At 44.1% G+C, this 18,196-nt stretch overlaps 1 protein-coding gene across 5 annotated transcripts in view; it reads right to left on the bottom strand.

The window, feature by feature from the left end:
- Positions 1-18,196, bottom strand: part of DCX (doublecortin) — a 98,803-nt gene that overhangs the window by 66,780 nt on the left and 13,827 nt on the right. For 4 of the 5 annotated variants that reach the window (XM_087748432.1, XM_009477039.2, XM_087748434.1 and 1 more), the window contains exons 2-4: positions 17,144-17,342; positions 15,207-15,597; positions 4,090-4,430 (exon numbers count right to left, since the gene is read on the bottom strand). In XM_087748432.1, coding sequence (XP_087604558.1) covers positions 4,090-4,430; positions 15,207-15,570 — 705 coding nt within the window. In that variant the 5' untranslated portion in view covers positions 15,571-15,597; positions 17,144-17,342. The remainder of the gene's footprint in view (positions 1-4,089; positions 4,431-15,206; positions 15,598-17,143; positions 17,343-18,196) is intronic. The other variant, XM_087748433.1, reaches the window with a different exon arrangement.

The following is an 18,196-nucleotide window of genomic DNA, read 5'->3' as shown; positions in this document are numbered from 1 at the left end:
AAAAAGCAGAATGGATTCCATGCCACAGAAAATATCTTAATGCTAAAGTACGACCGAACGTGCCTGATGAATTTCTGTTCACTCCAGAGTATCACCCACTCAGTCAATGAAAAAGAAAGAGACTGATTTTGTTACTTCATCTTTTCATATACTTGCTGAACAACTCACAGACTTTGGAATACAAGACAGCGCAGCAAAAAGAGAAGTTCAGTATGTACAGCAGACATTAGCTTTTACAGGTCACTTCTTAAAAGCAGGAATGACACCACTTGCAAAGCAAGGTGCAGAAGGGCATTGGGCTGTCAGTGATGAAACAGCCTCCTCTTTTCCAGAAAAACACCTACACTATGGTGAGAAAGAAGCTCAAGCACAAACAGGACAGTAAATCTATACATTTGCAAAGTCTAGTTCAGACTATTGCATTTAAAATATCTGAATGCAACTTCATCCACAGTCTCAAGTTCTCTTTTCTAATTTGGTTTATTAATGACATGAGGCAGAAACTGTCATCGTGTGCTTATAAAGTAGCCAGTGCTCCCAGGAATCCAGACTTACTGGGGACACTGGCTATAACTAAGAGTTTAAAAAAAGAGAAAGGATCTACCAAAACAACTGTTTTCCAGCATGATCCACAGATCAGACCAAATTCAATCCTGCATATGTATATATTAATTATATATATTACACAACACAACAGCAGTTGTAGTCATGAAACCAACGCTGAATTTGATCCACTGCAGCATTTAACGCACTGAATTCTTTGACCTATACCATTTCCTATATGTCCATGAAAGTTCAAGTTAAATCTCTGTTGTGATTCTCTGTAGCCAACAATTTGAAACCCCTTTTGAGTTCGGGGGTGTCCATCAAGAGGTGATGGATGATATGCTCCAAGGAGGGAAGGAGCTTGAGTACAGACAGACAAGGCACAAGGCATTAGAAATATGTGCAAGACCAAGTTAAATAAACTACTGAAACACGAGATGTCTACAGACAACCCAAGACATAAAAAGAAACAAAATTTCCTTAACAAAAACTAACCTCACTGTTGTTTTGAGAGTTAGATTTATTCAATCACACCCCATCCAGCTCTCAGTTAACTGCTTTCTCACTCCAAATGCAGCAGGTCTGCAGTGCGTAGAAATGTAATTATTTACACACTACTCTATCATTGCCACTACTGTCTGTACTTCTAAAGCATCTTGATTACTCTACTGATGAGCACCATGGAAATGCCTATAAATAAAATAATCATCTCCCCTCATTAAGTTACAGCTCATGGACTGAGGAAGGATGATTTTCCTTTGTACGTTCCTTTTGGAAATTTTATCATTTCACAGCAGAGGAAGTAACGTGCCTCAAAGAGACAGACTGTCAGGATTCTTGTCAGTATTTCAGCTTTGAGCAGCTTGCGTTTTTGCATGAATATTTTCTCCTGAAAATAAAGTGCAGTTTGTCACAATTCGGCATTCAAGAATCTCTTTCTAATGTCAGAATCAGACATGCAAAAACCTCTAATGTCATGTCAGAAGGTCAAATTTTATGGAGCGGTATGTCATGGAAATCCTAACAGCAAACACTGCACCCACAGCAGAAGCTTCTAGCTCTCACTTCAACACTAAGAACACACATAGGTGGACAATTTCAAATAAACATAGGATTAAAAAAAACAAACATTGAAAGAAACTTTCCAATAAAAACAAAGCCTTGGTGAACCAGGTTTGCTCTTCAGGAAGCTTCAACAGTAATTGATGCCGCAAACAACTATCAAACATTCTATTATTGTCAAATCACAAAATCGCACACTTTTCAATAAATGCAATACTACATGTACATTTGCATACAGTGAAACTCCCAGTGGTGTCTCTAACACACAATGAAATATCACATTTCATAAAAAGGTGAGTTATAAAGCCAGCAAAACAAGTTAAACGTGACATCTTTACTCAGGCTTTACTGAAATCACATTTCTGCAACAAAAAACAATGGTGAATTTGTCAGGTTGCCCCAGTCAAAACAGTGCTGAATTAAGGCACCAGTCACTGTACAGCTATCAGAGCCTGACATGAGGAAAACAAGGTTGCCTTTTATTTTTTGATTTGAGAAGAGTCATGTATGGTGTCTGCTATGGACAACAGTTTGCACTAGGAATTGCTAAATTACAGAGATCTTTGTCCCCTTGCTCAGCTGTAGCCCCATGCAAGGCAGCCACTCCAACAAGACTGCAGTCTGCCCCACAGCAGCTCTGCTCTAGGCAATCTGTAACTTGAGAGCAAGCAGCATCTCCCAAATCCCCGCTTAGGAATTAACACAATTTCACATGCTGGTCCAGTCACCAGGCCACAACCTCAGTTCAGTTTATGGGCTGATTTCGTCTTGCTCTCCAGTCAGAGGTGGAGGGGGAAACACCACTTACTCCTGGAACTAGCTAAAAGGTGGAGAAGAGAGCAGTTTGATGGAAGCTCATGGGGCATCCCTATTTCTGCACACCCTCCACAGCAACATCTCACCTCCAAAATGCTGGCTGTTCTCAAAGAACTGAGGCATTTTACAGGTTCAGATTAAGATCCTCATTCATGGCTGGGAGAGCATCAGGGCTCTGTGTGTCAGCATGAGTAGGCAACTGCTTTCAGGCCAGATCCATCTATTAAACCCTTTGTAAAGCTGCTGTGATTCAAAACACATGGTCCTGTGCCCATGTATGTTTTCCTCAGTGAGGACAGATCATTTGACTCTCTCCTTCCTCTTCCCCCAGCCACTTCCAAGGTTTCCAGTACATTGCTCCTTGTATCACTGCTTATTTACAGCATGCTGCTATATCTACGGGCAGTCTAGCTGGAAAGTCACCCATTCATATGTAAACTGTACATCTTATCATGAAAAAGTGCTGGGTTGAGGCAAGCGGAAAGAAAAGCTTTGACAGGCAGATGATATTTTTGTATTTCTGAAGCTCGAAGCAGCCACTAACTAATGTGCAGGATACAGAGGTTGGGACAAAGCAAGAATATCAGACAGGTTAGAGTGACACACTACTTTCAGCTCCCAGACACTGCACCTGGACTGTGCAGAACACTTTACGAGCCTATATTTGGGGTTCGAAGGATGAACATTTTCATATTTAAAGTCTGCATGCTAGTTGGGTGCATTGCCTAGGGTTGGCGTGGTATTTCAAGAGCTAATATTTGAATAATTTTCTCCAGAGATAGGAAAGAGTTAAAGCAATAGCATCAACCCCTAGAACAGCCAGCGTCCAACCCCCACTCGGGTGCTGTGCTGCCTCACTCCAGAATCTGGAGCAAGAAAAATAGTGACCAAAATAAGATCATCCCTCAGTTACAGAAGACGCAGAACTGTTAAATCAAGCTCAGAATTTTCCTTGAAGAATCTAGCTCTTCCCAGTCCCCAAAGTTATCCTCCGCATTCCTTTAAGGGTTTTCATAGATACAGCAGTATGAAATGGCTTATTGCTGTGTAGCTGCTAACAAGAGACAGATGTTTCCTTCAGTTCCAGGAAAATCTAGACATGAAGCACATTATGATGACCCACTACATATTTTTGACCCAAATCCCTTTCCATATGTTGTTATCTCTTCACACATTTAGTCAAGAAAATGCAACACAGTACCATGCTTTTCCCACTAATTACTGAGCTAGACAAAAGAGCATGGTTGGATCAATTACTTTATCTTAGCAAGCCTGCATCTGAGGGGAAGGAAAGTCAAGCAACACGTTTTCCCTTAGTGAATCCAAAGCTCAAGAGTTCTTGCAATTACTTCAGAGCCAAATCAGCCAGCGGCTGTGAGCCGAACTCCCCATGTTATTTATTTAGCTAGTCCAGAAGACACGCACTGCATGCTGGCGTGCAGGACGGAGCATCTGTTTCACTCAGACGGTTGGCTACATTCTTAACTTGATATTAATATCAGTGAAAATTTAGTAACTTAACCACTGGCATGAGAAGTCTGACTTCTAAGAGAACAGATGGCAGTAATCATCTCAGGTTAATTTTAGGCTTCAAAAATTGTTCTGAGTCAGCAAAGCCTCAAGATAAGAGAAAGAAAAAGACATAACATCTGTAAAATCTCCTACCTGTTTCCCATCCAAGGTATACAGCTTTTTAACCACTCCCGTCTCCAGTTTTATAGCTTCAGTGATATCGGTGAGAACCTGCTCAAACGAATGGGCAGTCTTCTTGTTCAAGAGCACACGGACTGCCTTCCGGGGCTTCACCCCACTGCGGATGATGGTTACCAGCTTGGGTCGCACAAAATCTTTGTTCTCCTTTGCCTGGGCGCTGTTGCTGCTGGCCAGAGACTGAGGTGCTTTCTGGTTGGCAGATGTCTTCACATTGACAGACCAGTTGGGATTGACATTCTTGGTGTATTCCACCTTCTTGAAGAAGTTGTCAGATGAGCAGACGTAACTCTCCCCTTTTGAAAGAAATGAAGACCAGTCTAATTCTACAGTTATTACCAAAAGACTGCTGAAAAACAGACGCTACGTGTTTCCCCCCATTAATCACGTAAATCATCATTGTTTTCATTAGCACTTCCATATATTTATATTTATGCTTATTTAAAATATGACTAGTATTTCCCCAAAGTAAGCAAGTCAGCCATAGCTTGCATCAGCATACACATACTACCACTTAGTCACACGAACCAGGGGTTGAAAAAAGGTGAGAGTTATAACAGTATTTAGGTATCTGAAGATGCAACTAAGCTGTCTAAAAGCTCCTAAACACCAAATTCATCTAATCACCTAAATTATTTTGTAAATTTGCCAGCTTCTTTTCCATGTTTACAGACCTAGCTACTACTTCAGTCTGTCATCCCCTGCCAAGAGGATATCAACATTCATCCACAAAGTACCTTTTGTGTCATGCCTGAAAAATAATGAAAATCTGGTAGTGAATAGTCTCTACCAAAAGCAGCTTTGATAAATTTAGCAGGCATAACAAATATGCTTCACTGTAGTGTCAGCAGTTTATTAGAGGACAGACTTAGCGGCAGCTGAGATAAAACACTACACCAAATACCACTGCTTGCTTTTATATGGCTGGTATCAACCAAAAATATATTAAATCCAAATTTAGACATGGTAGAGAAGGGTTACAGAGTCTTGTTAGTTATTCACAAAAAAAGCCTTTCCCTATCCCATCCAAAATTAGTTTCAAGCTTTGTCTGTAATTTACAGGATCCTATCTATCTAAGGTTTCAAGAGCACCTTAAAGGATTTGTAGGATCTTCTTTTGGGCCTGCAAATCTGATGGATGCTAGAAGAGATATTACTAGAACGAGACTGTAAAACAGTATCCCTAAGGGAATGTAGCTGTCTAGTCTGAAATGACTCAGGCTGCTGAGCACTTGAGGATGCACTGAAAAAAAAAGTCAGTCACTGCTAGAGGAAGAAGTTTTTGTCTCGCCATTAGATAAAATTTTAATAGGAACTGAAGGCATAACATAGGTACCTGTAGGATCATCTGGAGTTTCTTTTGATGTTTTATGGGGCTGATCTTACAGAATGAAGTTCTTCAAATATCACAATAGGTTTGAAATCAAAATATAGATTTAACTATTTTGAATAAGAAAAAAATTGTTCTTATAAACAGACCAGCTGCATTTCCTTATCTGTTCCCTACTGCAAACTCCAGGGCCTGGACATCTTTGAAAAGCCTACCCAACATCTGGGTCTGGCTTTCCATCACAGGATCTCTAGGGCAGGATTTGACATCCGACTGGCAAAGGTGTAAATATGGATTTCTAAACAACCCACTGATTTCCACAGAATTTTATGGTCCAGGCATGTAGCGTAACCAGTATAGTGTTCATATAGTCATCCTTCTGCTGACTAAATTGCATTTTTGATAGAGGCACCGAGATGATCCCTTCATAGAACATATCATGAGACCCCTAACAGGTACAAAATAATCAGAAGGCTTTAATAGACTTAAAACAATGGTCCATGTACTATTTATGTCCTTATTACTGCGCAGGTTGCTAACTTGTCTTTTAGCCCCAACTTTGTACCCAGTTTGCCAAAAAGTGATGTGTACTCGTGCTGCTTACATCACCAACTGCAGCTTTTCTCCATCTTCCCAGTTGCATAAAATGACCAAAATCATTTATCGACAGGAAGCAGATATTCTGTTTTCCCTTCTGAAGATGGAGCAGAAATACAGAAGGCAGAATAGAGCTAACAAGGTTCATAACGAACACGGTCAGTTGGGCATTTTATCAACTAGTGTACCCCGAGCTAATGCAATAATCCCACCAGAAGGTTCTGTTGGCTTGAACAAACAATGCAATTCTATATTTGAGGTATGTACGCTGTCAGCAAAACCCCTCAATAAACTGCCCACGTAGTACCCATAGCTGAAGCTCCTTAACTCCTTACATTTTTTGAATCTGACTCAATAGAAGCACAAAGATACCCCACAGAGTACCATACATTATAAAGAATTCCCACTGGAGATATTGCTTTCCAGAAGCATTGAATACTTTAAATCTTTCTGATTAATAAGTGATAAGTTGTGGTTTATTCATCTGCTTCAGCCAAACAACACCTGGTGCAGAGGGGGCCCACGCTTCTCTCCAGTTTCACAACTGAGTGTGAAGTGCAGCAAGGGGAGTTTGAAATGCTCACGGGGAATTAGCCCTCCGCAGAACCTGAGCCCTCACAAGCCCATAATCCCTGGGCAGCAGAGCCTTTATAAGCATGTTCAACAGAACTGTAGCGTTATCCTTTGAGAAAAGGGATTTCTATGTTTAAATGCAACACTAGGAATAAGTGATTTCAATACTATTCTCACCTCTGCCCCAGGCCTCCCCCTGTGGAAGCTCCTGACCTCACCTGCACCTCTGCTTCCCTACCTGAAAAACAGAAGTAGCACTATCTGCCACTGAAGTGTTGCAAAGCTTGACTTTCATCTGTCTCTATGTAATACTTTGGGATAGAAGATGCCACAATGCAAGAAAGTATATATTTGCACTGTGTTCTATAAAATGTGAGGTATTGGAGCATATTTTCCATTAATAAGTTCTATGTTTTGAAGTAAGCAGAAGAGATTATTGGTCTGTTTGGTACAGTACTGTCACTCTTAGTTCCAGCTGAATCGTTTGAAGTTCTTCACTGCACACCATAGCTGTCTACTGTATTTACAAGAGCGTACACTGAAGGCAATAGTGGCATGAAGGCGATGCTCTTCTCCTAAGACTTTGTTTCCACAAATGTAGTATTAGGTAGTTGTGCATATACATACACTGGCCTTTCAAATCATGCTCGCATTCACAAGTGGAAAATGTAATCTGCCCTTTCTCACTTTGTTTCATTTAACCCAAACCCTACCAAATACTTTATTGAATTTTAAAACTGGACAGAAATTTGCTTGGAGTGACACTTCAGAATAGCAGCTCTTCTCAGCACCATTTCTGCAGTTATAGCAGTATAGCTCCAGGGAAGAGGAGATTTTCTTTCCTTCTTCCCTGACCTAAAGATGTAACCTGAAGCTTTAACTTAATTTAAAAAATCATTTCAACTGATGTCTTCCCAAACTCAGTTTATGGCCCTCAAATAATAGCAAAATTATCATTCAAGTTCCTCAGTGAGGCACATCCCTTTTGCCATTTGCCAGCCAGGAACACGTGCTATTTCACTTCCCACAGTTGAGTTTTACCCAGACCTTTCCATGAGGTGGTACCAGGATCAGGCAAGCATGGGCTGAAGACCTGTGAACTTTCCAGCTTTGAACATGCATACTGTGGCCAGAAGATTGCAAGAGAGAAATCTTATGGGGAATAGTGCTACCACAGAACGAGGAGTGGCTTCTTGGTTTCTCTGCTACGTCTATCTGTGCTAAGCCTATAATGAGAAGTCAAGGTGTACAACTGTGCCAGTCAAAGAAATATAACGGATAGACACAGCATGGTTGCAGAAGACGTGCATAGCATAACTGAAGGGGAGGAAATGGATATGAGATTTTGTCAAAAGCAAAAGAAACAACTCCAAGAAGTATATTGCTCCCCAGCGCTAAGCATAAAAATCTGTGCACAAATATTTTCAGGAACACGTCTTTAGACAGCATGCAGCTGTGTACATGTGCAGAAATCCAACTATAAGCCGTGAGAAGGTATGATGAACACCCATGTCATTACTTCCAAACAAAACCCCAAATAGCAGCCGCAAAGAGACACATGCATGCATTGGGGGTGGGAAGCTTTTGTAAGAGTGAGAAGCATCATCCTGACAAGACCCAATCTGCTGCTGAACACCACACTATGGGCATGACACCAGTGGTGGTAAGGACAGCATTTTAGTGCAGTGCCAGGTCAGTGCAAGATGCCCTTTCTGCACCGCGAAGCCAAAGCCCTGCAGGATGATGCACACTTGTCATCATGCCAGTGTGCTCCAGAGGTGTCACAATTTCTGTCATGCCACCAAACCAGCCAAGGCATGCATTTATTCCTTCTATCCTGCCCTTAGCAATAGATGGACTGACTGTAGACCTTTGACCTGAAGTCATGATCAGCATATTTGCCATTTGAAGCTGTGGCTTGTATCACACTGAATTACTCTGGCTACAAGTGCATTACACATTACTATGCTACCAATTTGATAGAAGCACAAGGCGATTATTCAGCTCCTAAAAGAAGGGATGATCTCAGCAAAGATAAGGTTTGCCTTTGAGAACGTTTCTTAGAGAAACTCTAAGCTCAAGATGAGCACTAATCCTTCAACCCTCTTACAGCAGCAAATTGTTACAATACTAAAAATGACAGGCTGCGCTTTCAGAAAAAGTTATCCTTTCCCAGTATGCACCAGCGAGTTTTCAAGTATAATGAACTGTGGGCAGAAGTCTTGCAAGAAAAATCGGGAAAGCTGGATCGAGGCCATTTTGAAAGTGTAACTGCTAACAGTTATTCCAAAAACAGTCTCTGTGGGCTGCAGTCAATTATTTTTTGGTTGTTAGCTCTGCCGTCACAAAGTTGAGATTGTGCTACTGTGCCCAGCTTTCATGTTTCACGGGATTTACTGTGACTTCAATAGGAATTAAGTGGACTTAACGCCTTGCAGAGTTCATTACATATAGCATTAAAGTAGGCCTTTAGTTTCAAATGCATGAACTTCCTGCTACTTTGTGCATTAAAAAGGATCTTCCTCCGCCTCAAGACCTACTCCACCATGGCAAAATGAACTCTGGAAGAGCTTCCTTCCTTTGGCTCTTCAACAGGGAGCTCTCCCATGACGGAGAAGCACCTCTTGCTCTGTTGAAAAAGTGAAAGAAATGCATGATTACCAAATCGCCTTTGAAACCACACGATGCCCATAAAGAATTTATGGGACCACACCAGTCCTAGCGTGACAGCCAGGATGACCAAGAAAATAAAACAGAACCACAAGGATAATTTTTGTTATACAGGATGTAAGTAGCCAAGCTGTCAGGACAATAGCCACAGAAAAACAGAAAGCAATGCCACAGGTTACCAAGACTTCAGTATTGGACTACATGAAATCCAGTTTTCCGGGCAAACTGGAACACACACACATAGGGTGGAGATTTCAATATACTTCCTATAAACCCCTCAGTCCCAGCACACACCAGGCTCCGGACAGCTCCAGGGTGGAGCCCCTCCTATGATTACTTTAAACACTCCTGGACGAGATTTTGGAAAAGATTCCCCAGGGCATGATAGGATACAAAAAGCTTGGAAACACTTTCTGGAATATCTCACACAGGCCAAGAACGTTTGCAATGAAACCCCACTGAGCAAAACAAAATCCTATTCAGCTTTTTCTAGTGTTTAATCTGAGGCAAGAAGAAATTTCAGACAAGTAGCCCAGCACAGGACAAGGGCATAAATCCACCCTCAGATGGGTCCTCCGACCACAACACAAGGCAGGCTGTGCCCTGCCTCAGAGCCTGAGCATACCAGGAGCTCAGAAGGGAGGACCTCTACAGATTCAACTAAATGTTGAGTCTCTCAAATTCTAGTTTTAATCTATGTCTGCCTTTACTGACCATGTCTAATCCATGCTATGTTTGTATTTGATGGGTTTATTTTCACATGTATTTCTGACCCTGACCATACACAGCAAAGGATGCGTAATTCACATGGAATCAGCCACTGACTAGAAGCAGGTCCAAAATCCACTTATAATAAAAAACCTGAAAGATGCAAGTGCCTCCAAACCACTGACCGGACCCTGAGAAAGGCTCAGGAAGGAAATGAAAGCACTTGAACCAGAAATCTCAGAGCTTTGACTTCCATCTTTGTCTCGTCTACAGACTTTGGACAAACAAGTCAGACTGCTTTTCTGCATCTCTGTTTCTCATCAGTCATAACACCTTCTTCCACCTTGACATGTTCAGACCATAATCTCCCTGGTCAGGAGCTCTCTCTTCTTACACATTTAAATAGTGCCTTGCACTGTAGGATTCCCCATTTGTTTTACGCCTCTAAATACGAGGTAGTCACGGCGCCAAGCCTGACAATATTCAAGAAGCATTTTGACAACGCCCTCAGACATATGGTGTCAATTTTGGGGTTGTCCTATGCAGGGACAGGAGTTGGACTTGATGATCCTTGTGGGTTCCCTTCCAACTCAGGACATTCTATGATTCTACAATGTGGCAAGTGTCAAATCTTTACAAGTGGGGAATTCGGCTTCTGGGGAGATGTCAGTCCCTCCCTCCATAGGAAACAAACCAGTCTCCACCAGTATTGAGGTTAACTGAGAGCTGCAATGGCTTCAGCAGCCAGGAGTCTGCCTTGTGCCTTTCCCTCACTCTCAAGTTGCACCTCACTGTCCCTTTTGTTACGTCAAGAAACTGCAAGTGGGGCCACACGGGAAAGCAGCAACATTATGGAGTAGGCTAAAAAAATCTTTTGCCCTACAAAGAGTTCGTTTGTGGGACAACGGGGACAGCAAGTTGCAACCTGAGTTTGGAACAAGTGGCCAAGAACAGCATTTCTTAAGCCATCTTTGCTGCTGAAATCAATGCATAATATCAGCTTCCACCTTCATCCAGCCCTCCATTCAAAGAAAAAGAGCAATCAGAGCTGAAACAGGGAGAATTTGCCATCTCATCACAATGGGTCTACAAGAACACAGAGGCTCAAAATGAACCAAGGAACAAGCCACCCTGTCCAGATGTCAAAGGCAACTAGATTTTCGTAGAAACTTGGATGACAATGTGAGCTGCTCTAATATCAGCTTGAGCAAGGCTGGAAAAGATGGCACATGAGTTTTAATATCTTTCGTATTCAAGTTTTCTCACAGTACAAGGCACAGAAATAATTGTTACAACAGTGGCTTACCAATAATCTATAAAGGCAGCTTCATATATTGACTTCCTAAAGCCTTGGTCACTAGAACCAATTATAATATGAAAGGGAATAAAGATCACCTGGTGCTCTTTTCCAAAAGATTCACTAATTGACTAAACCAGCCATGCTAGATAGCAGCACTTGGGCCCAATATCCACTCCTGACTCAGCCAAGAGAGCATGCAAGTGGGAGATGCTGTCAGCAATTTACCTGTAGTCAGGATCAGCTGTAACAGTGCAGTAATAGGATGCTGTACTGCATTAAACCAACATATAGATTAAGAAGGAATACAGTCCTAATCATATGTTTTATTTACAAATACATTAAAACTGCATGCTGACAATAGGGAGTCAAGATTCAGACAATGACTACGGTGATGGAAGATGGCCATTGTGAGTGAAGGGAGGGAGGAAAAAAAATGATCAGGCAGGTGGATTTTGAGAGAAGGTCATTGGGAGACATGGACATAGGCAGAGCTCTGGTACAGGAGGCAGCACGGAAAAAGCAGCCAGTGACAGGTGAGGAAGAACTCGGCCGGCAGCAAAAAGCACCTATGAGACAGAGTCCTGGTGGGCTTCCAAAATGTGAGGCATTAGGGTTCAGTACAGGAAAGGACCAAGAGGCACATCCCAACTGGCAGCTAGGAGGGATGTGATCAAAGAGTAAGAGACACTTCACTTGTTCCATCTTAGACAGACTGGGAAGTAAAACATCCACCCAGAACCTTATGAGAACGACCCTGAATGCCAGGGAAGAAAGGAGTACCAAGTCTGGGTCTGGAGACCAAAAGGGTTATTTCCAGGTCCCATTTAATTAGCAGCAAACAAAGTGGTTTTTGTTCACCTGAAATGTATCAGTATCCCTCAAGGATACTGGTACTGTGCAATATCATTCTCTACCCTCCAGAAGTACATTCAGGCTACACCATATAAGCACACTGAAATCATGCAGAAGTAATCAAGTACTTAGAATGTGATGTGAAATATTATCCGTAATTCACCAGCTTTTGCAATCAAACTACTGAGATGAGGCTCTCTGATGACTTCTCTTCCTAGGTTCTACTTGTTTATTGGAAATTACAATAATAAATTAGTCACATTATAGCAACTAGAACTGGTTTAGTTACCTTCAGTCTCCAACCAGAAAGCTAATTTATATGGCAAACATATACTGTTTGTGTATGTACTGTTCTTGTATGTCACAGTGCAATTACTCTGAAGTTCTGTTTTTCCATGCATGTACCTAGTACACAGTTATACAAACACCCAAGCTAATAGCATAGTTTACCACAAGGTTGGTTACAACTGTGGTATTATAAATCAAAAGTAACATCTTTCCCAGGCTGCTTTTCTACAACAGATGCGTAGGTCATCCCCAGAAATATGGGAATATTGTTATCATTAAACTGGTAATAACAGCATGCAGATCTACTTCTGCATTTTCAAACACTGGACTCCTTTGTTTTCACTCTGCTCAGATTGTATTTTCCTAGCTGATGCTCTGCGGAGGACAAAGCCACACAGACAATCACTATTTTTGTTTTAGTGCCACTTCTTCGGTGCTCTTTCCAGATACCATTTTGGCAGAACAAAGCCAGAACCCAAATGCTGGCATCTCCTGCCTGTACCTTAACCAGTAAAAAAATATTTTCAAGAACTAGGCACCTTCTTACCTGCAGCAAAACCCAGTGTAAAGCAGGTATAACAACTAAAGCTTTCTTAACTTCACTGACAAAAAGCAGGAGGAGTATAAAAGGAGAATAAAGAACTGCGTTTTCTCCTGTGGAGTTATTCCTGAAGATTTACATAAAACCTAGGACAAGCAGGACTGAGAGCTGCCATTAGAGAAAGGCTGTGGCCATATTAAGAGATCACAATGAAACATGGCAGAATCTCTAAAATTAAGGGAGGCCACACCTCCGTTTGACAGCTGTAGCTGGGCTGAGAATAACTCCACTAGGACTGCATCATCTCTCCGAAAGGCAGCTATTTCTTCCCAGTGAAACTCCTCTATGGAACCAATATTTATTCTGTGTGCTTGTCCCCATGAAGTATTTTGGGGAAATGAGTATCCCACTTGACAGATAAGGAATTCTAGGGAGAGATGCTTTAGTCAAGGTCACACAATGACTCACTGCTGAGGCTGCCCCTGCAGTTCAGTGGCTCACACACTCACATTCATTGTCTTTTATTAAAGGCAAAAGCCTTGTGGATTTTTTGTAGTCACCCAATCGGCCAGGTCATTTGCTTGGAGGAAAACATCAAGGAGCAGGGAAGAGCAACTCCCCTCTTGCAACAGAGTAATTGGGATATACCAGGTCCAAACAAAGAATGGAACATCTGAATTGCTCAGGGAAGAGAAAAGCAGGGTGGCTGTGGGCACCCCACTTAGGCTGTGCCACCAGCAGAGCTTGCCCATGGCCATGCCTTGGGCAAGGAGGCAGGACTGGCCATGTAGCGGTTTCATCCTGGGGGTCCTCCCAACACTCCTCGAGAAAGGCAGCACCCACAGCAGCCAGCCCACTGCTGCAGAGGGAGCTCCCCCAGCACAGACAAGGCTGGCAGCTGAGCTCCACAGGAGTAAGCCTGCCCCCAGGTCACCCCCTCCAGACAGGAGGATGGATTTTTGACTCATCCTTCATCCCACAGTCCAAGTGACACTTGGAGGAACAAGCACACCAACACCCTCCCAAGATACAGGGATACACTCAGACCTGCCCTGAGCATCCCCTGCACGCTCAGACCTGCCACGCAGGGGATGCCTTCCCACACACCCACCACAGCAACCCACCCCACCACACACAGGTCCTGCAGAAGCATTCCTCAAATACACCCCCTTACACTCCCCCATGTGAACATCTCAATACACCTCCCTTCCGTACAGACCCTGCATGAACCATATTCAGATGCAGCACATAACTCCCAACACCCCCTCCACACACATCGCTATGCAAGACCCTACCCCAGCACTCCCCCTTACAGCCCAACACACCTCCACATGCTCCCTGGGCACAAACCCCAACACACCCTGTGCATGAACCCCCTCTCAAGGAATCCCAACACCTCCTCTGCAATTAACTCTCCTTACACCTTCCTCCACACACACACACGTACGTATAAAACCCCAAATTTCACTAAGTGCGACCCCCCCAAAACATCCTTCTCCATACAAACACCTCATTCATTAACTTCCCCCTCTAAACACACTGCATCAACTCCCAACGCACCCCTCCACACACTCCCCAAGCCCTGTAAAAACCCCTAACACCCCACCTTCCACACATCCACCATACACACGCTGCATGCACCCCAACACCCCACTCCACACACACTCGAGTCCCTGCACAGCCCTGACCACACCCCTATACACACACATTGCGCATGAACCCCTCAAAACCCCCCCATACACAGAGCACATAAATCCCTCCCACCCCCATTACACACACACACTACATGAATCCCCCCGCACCCCTCACTTTTCCATTCATACCCATCCACCCCAGTGGGAAACCCACATCACTCCTCAGCCACCTCCGGCACCCATCTGGGACTCCCCTCAGCCCGCACAGACGTGGGGACACCTTCAGACAGCCCCCTGAGCGATGGACACAGCCATGTCTAGCCAAGACTAAGACACACCCCTGTGGCTCCACATCTGCAGCTGAGCGAGCGTGCTGGGGGACACCCGGGGGTTGTCAGCCCCTGCATTGCCACCCTCTCCCGCACCTCTCTGGAGGGGAAGGCAAACAGGCAGGTTCAGCGCAGAGAGGCAGAAGCATCCCCGGGCACCGGAGGAAATGTGACCTGAACAGCAGACCCAAATGGTGCAGCCCCCTTCCTCCCCCTCCTCCTCACTGCACCAGACAGCGATGCTAGTTACCTTCCTCCAGCTCATCCATGCTCCCAATCTTCCGCGACCCATCGATGGTGTAAATGTAACGGACTCCCTGAGGCAGATTGATGTTGTCGGACAGGGACCGGGTCAGGTCAGCCAGGAGAGCATCAAAACTTCGGAAGCGGTCAGAGGACACGGCATATACAATCCCCTTGAAGTAGCGGTCCCCGTTGCGATAGAAACGCACCTTCTTGGCTTTCTTCTCGTTACTCAGTGCCTGTAAGGTCCTGGTTCTGTAGAAGCTACAGTGAGCACTGTGAGTGGGGCTGGGCAACCCGTTCATACGTGAGCCTCGCATGTTTCTGGACGCCTTGTCTCTTTCGTCAAAGTGTCCAAAATCAAGTTCCATAGTTTGGTGAACCCTAAAGATCTGAAGCTGAGCAGGAAGGAGATGGGGAGAAAAGGAGTGCAAAGGGGCAGGTTAGAGCCAAGCAGAGCCACAATCCAGAGAGAAAAACAACACTAATGCAAGAGCTGTGTCTGGAGCAGGACAGATGTATTTGGGAAGCACCCCCTCCCCTGACCCAGATTTGCATCGATTCTGGGGACCAAGGGTAGGAGGGGTTCTCTCATTTTGAAAGGGATCCAACTACTGGGGGCAGGGAACACGTTTCTAGAGAGCCGTCTGCTCCTGCACCTGGGAGTTTTCAAAGTGCAGAAAACTGGGACTTGGGGCCAAAGGGATACATGGCAATCACAACTCAGCCCCAAAAAACTCGTCCAAACACCAGTTGGCAATGAATTAAACCTCTGAGCCCTGTGAGGTTTCCTTTGGCAACAGAAAACAAGGAGATCCCAGTAAGTCAGCCCTTCAATCTGTTGAATAACGGAAGGAACCAGAGCATCTGAATGTTTAACATTAGAATAAACTGGCATTTATGAAAGAACGGTCACAGGGGAATAAGCAGTTTCTTTGTGACAGCCTGTTCAATGAGGGTTAGCAATGAGATCCAGCCCACCCTTCCCCCTATCCGCAGCCCCCTCCTAGCCCATCAATCAATTCCCAGGACCAGCCTACATCTCTAAGAAGAAATGACTGGAAAGAAAAAATCTGTCATTGAAACAAGGCTTCGATAAGCTCTTTTCAGCCCGAGTCTCCTCTGAATCGCATTTCTGCTCCTGTTTAATGAGGAGGAGAAAATAAAGGGGCTATTTCCACCCCACTTCCAGCCCTAAGTGATGTAATTGCTGGAAGTGCCCCTGCCCAGGGGACAGCCGCCCTGCTAGCTCACCTTTCATTGTTCTGAGCGCCGGGGGCTCCCAGCGCAGGCGACTAGCACAGAAAAGCTGAGACTTGAGCTGACACCCAGCAAACAGGAATTTCTGCACGGTCTCTCGTTTATGCTCAAGAGCAGCCTTCCTCCCGCACCAAACCCCAACACAAAAGGAGGAGGCACCCCCAACCCTGCGATAGAAAGACCCTTCCACTCCCCCAGCCCAACCAGGAACATGCGGCTCACGTATGTTGCTTGCATGTTAACACAGGGCAGAAAGGAGATTTACACCAGCACTTGGCAGCCAGGTATAAATCTAGGAAAAGCTGTTGCTATCTCTTCCCCACCCCTTACATTTGCCAGAATGAAGCTCCTTCCCTGTATTTTACAATGTCAGTGTGACCTGTGCAAGAAAAATCATTGTCCCCCCGTCTGCAATGAAGCAGAAGATGACAATGCAGGCAATCTGCACAGAAGCCCCGAGTTGGGAACGTTTTCCCCACGATGCCAGTTGGGGTAGATTCAGTCTGGTGTCATGCAGTGAACAATGAAACATCCAAGCAACTTCGGGAATGAATCAGAGGATGCAGGGGGTTTGATTTTAAAATGAACTGCAGATGCTGCAAGGTACTAAGAGAAAGATTCATCCTTTCTATCTGACATCTGTTACTTTTCTGCATGCAAGTCACTCAAAAAAGCTCTACTCACCGATTTTCAGCGCACAGGGTGGAGATGCTGAGAGAAAGAAAACCAGGCTCACTCTGCCTTTGTTGTCTGAGCTCCAAGCAAGAAATTCCTGCCAGGGTGGATGAGACGCCTCCTAGGTCCTAGTGCCTTGTTCGATCCCTTCACGGTAACTTTGCCTCAGTGGTTTTTACTCTCATCAGTCGTCGTCTTGTAGTCTTCTCTGTATTTGAGGAAAAAAAGGGTGTGTTCATTCCAGCTCTGGATATGTTAACAGATGGGTAAACAAAAAGTTGAAAGGGGCAAGTTTTGGGGTGATGTTCTGAAGGATGCAAATTTCCCCTTGGCTCTAGCTTCACTGAGAAAGCATCTGGCCCCACTGAAAAAAAAAGAGAATAATCGGACTGATGCACCAATATTATAGGATTACCAGTACAGGGAGGTCATGGCTACAGTCCTACAGTGTGCTACAATGCTGGCACAAGACTCCTGCCCGTTAGGAAAGCAACTAAGAAAAAAGTTGACCAGTGGAACTGGGCACAGTCCTGCTCCTGTACTGGTTTTACATAGCATTCATGGTTTACACTGGCAAGCAGAAAGGGAGAATTCACTTGGTGGTTCTGCATGCGGTGCCCCTGAATAATTTTCCTCCATTAACATTGGACATAAGCCAAAGCCAGAGCTCTGAATCCCAGTTCATTCAAATCCCCAAGGGGTTCAGGATGGAGTCATTCAACACAAGCTTAACCCAACAGATTCAACCTGGCTCATATCCCAAACTAAGAGAAGTTTATTTTCTGATTCCACTGCAGGAGGACTCAGCTGTTACAAAATTGTACTGGGGTCTTTCACTTTGACAGCAAAATCTTTCACCTGCTCTCTAGATGGAGATTTTTATCCTGCAGTTAGAAGAGCAGCAGCACTAACCCTGCTCCTAGCCCCACTGGTGCTGGTCCCATCTTTATTTTTGAAAAGAACAGGATTTGGAAATGGGAGGGTCTTCCCATCTGTGGAAGGAAATCTTTCCTAACAACACTGTGTCTGTTTTGAATGAAAACATCAGATTTTGTCATTTTG

Source organism: Nipponia nippon, unplaced genomic scaffold (genome assembly GCF_047370975.1).
Source record: "Nipponia nippon isolate SJK-2023a ecotype South Korea unplaced genomic scaffold, ASM4737097v1 scaffold_12, whole genome shotgun sequence".
NCBI classification, from domain to species: domain Eukaryota; kingdom Metazoa; phylum Chordata; class Aves; order Pelecaniformes; family Threskiornithidae; genus Nipponia; species Nipponia nippon.
The sequence above is the reverse complement of the archived record's forward strand: the minus strand, read 5'-3'. Positions and strand labels throughout refer to the sequence as shown.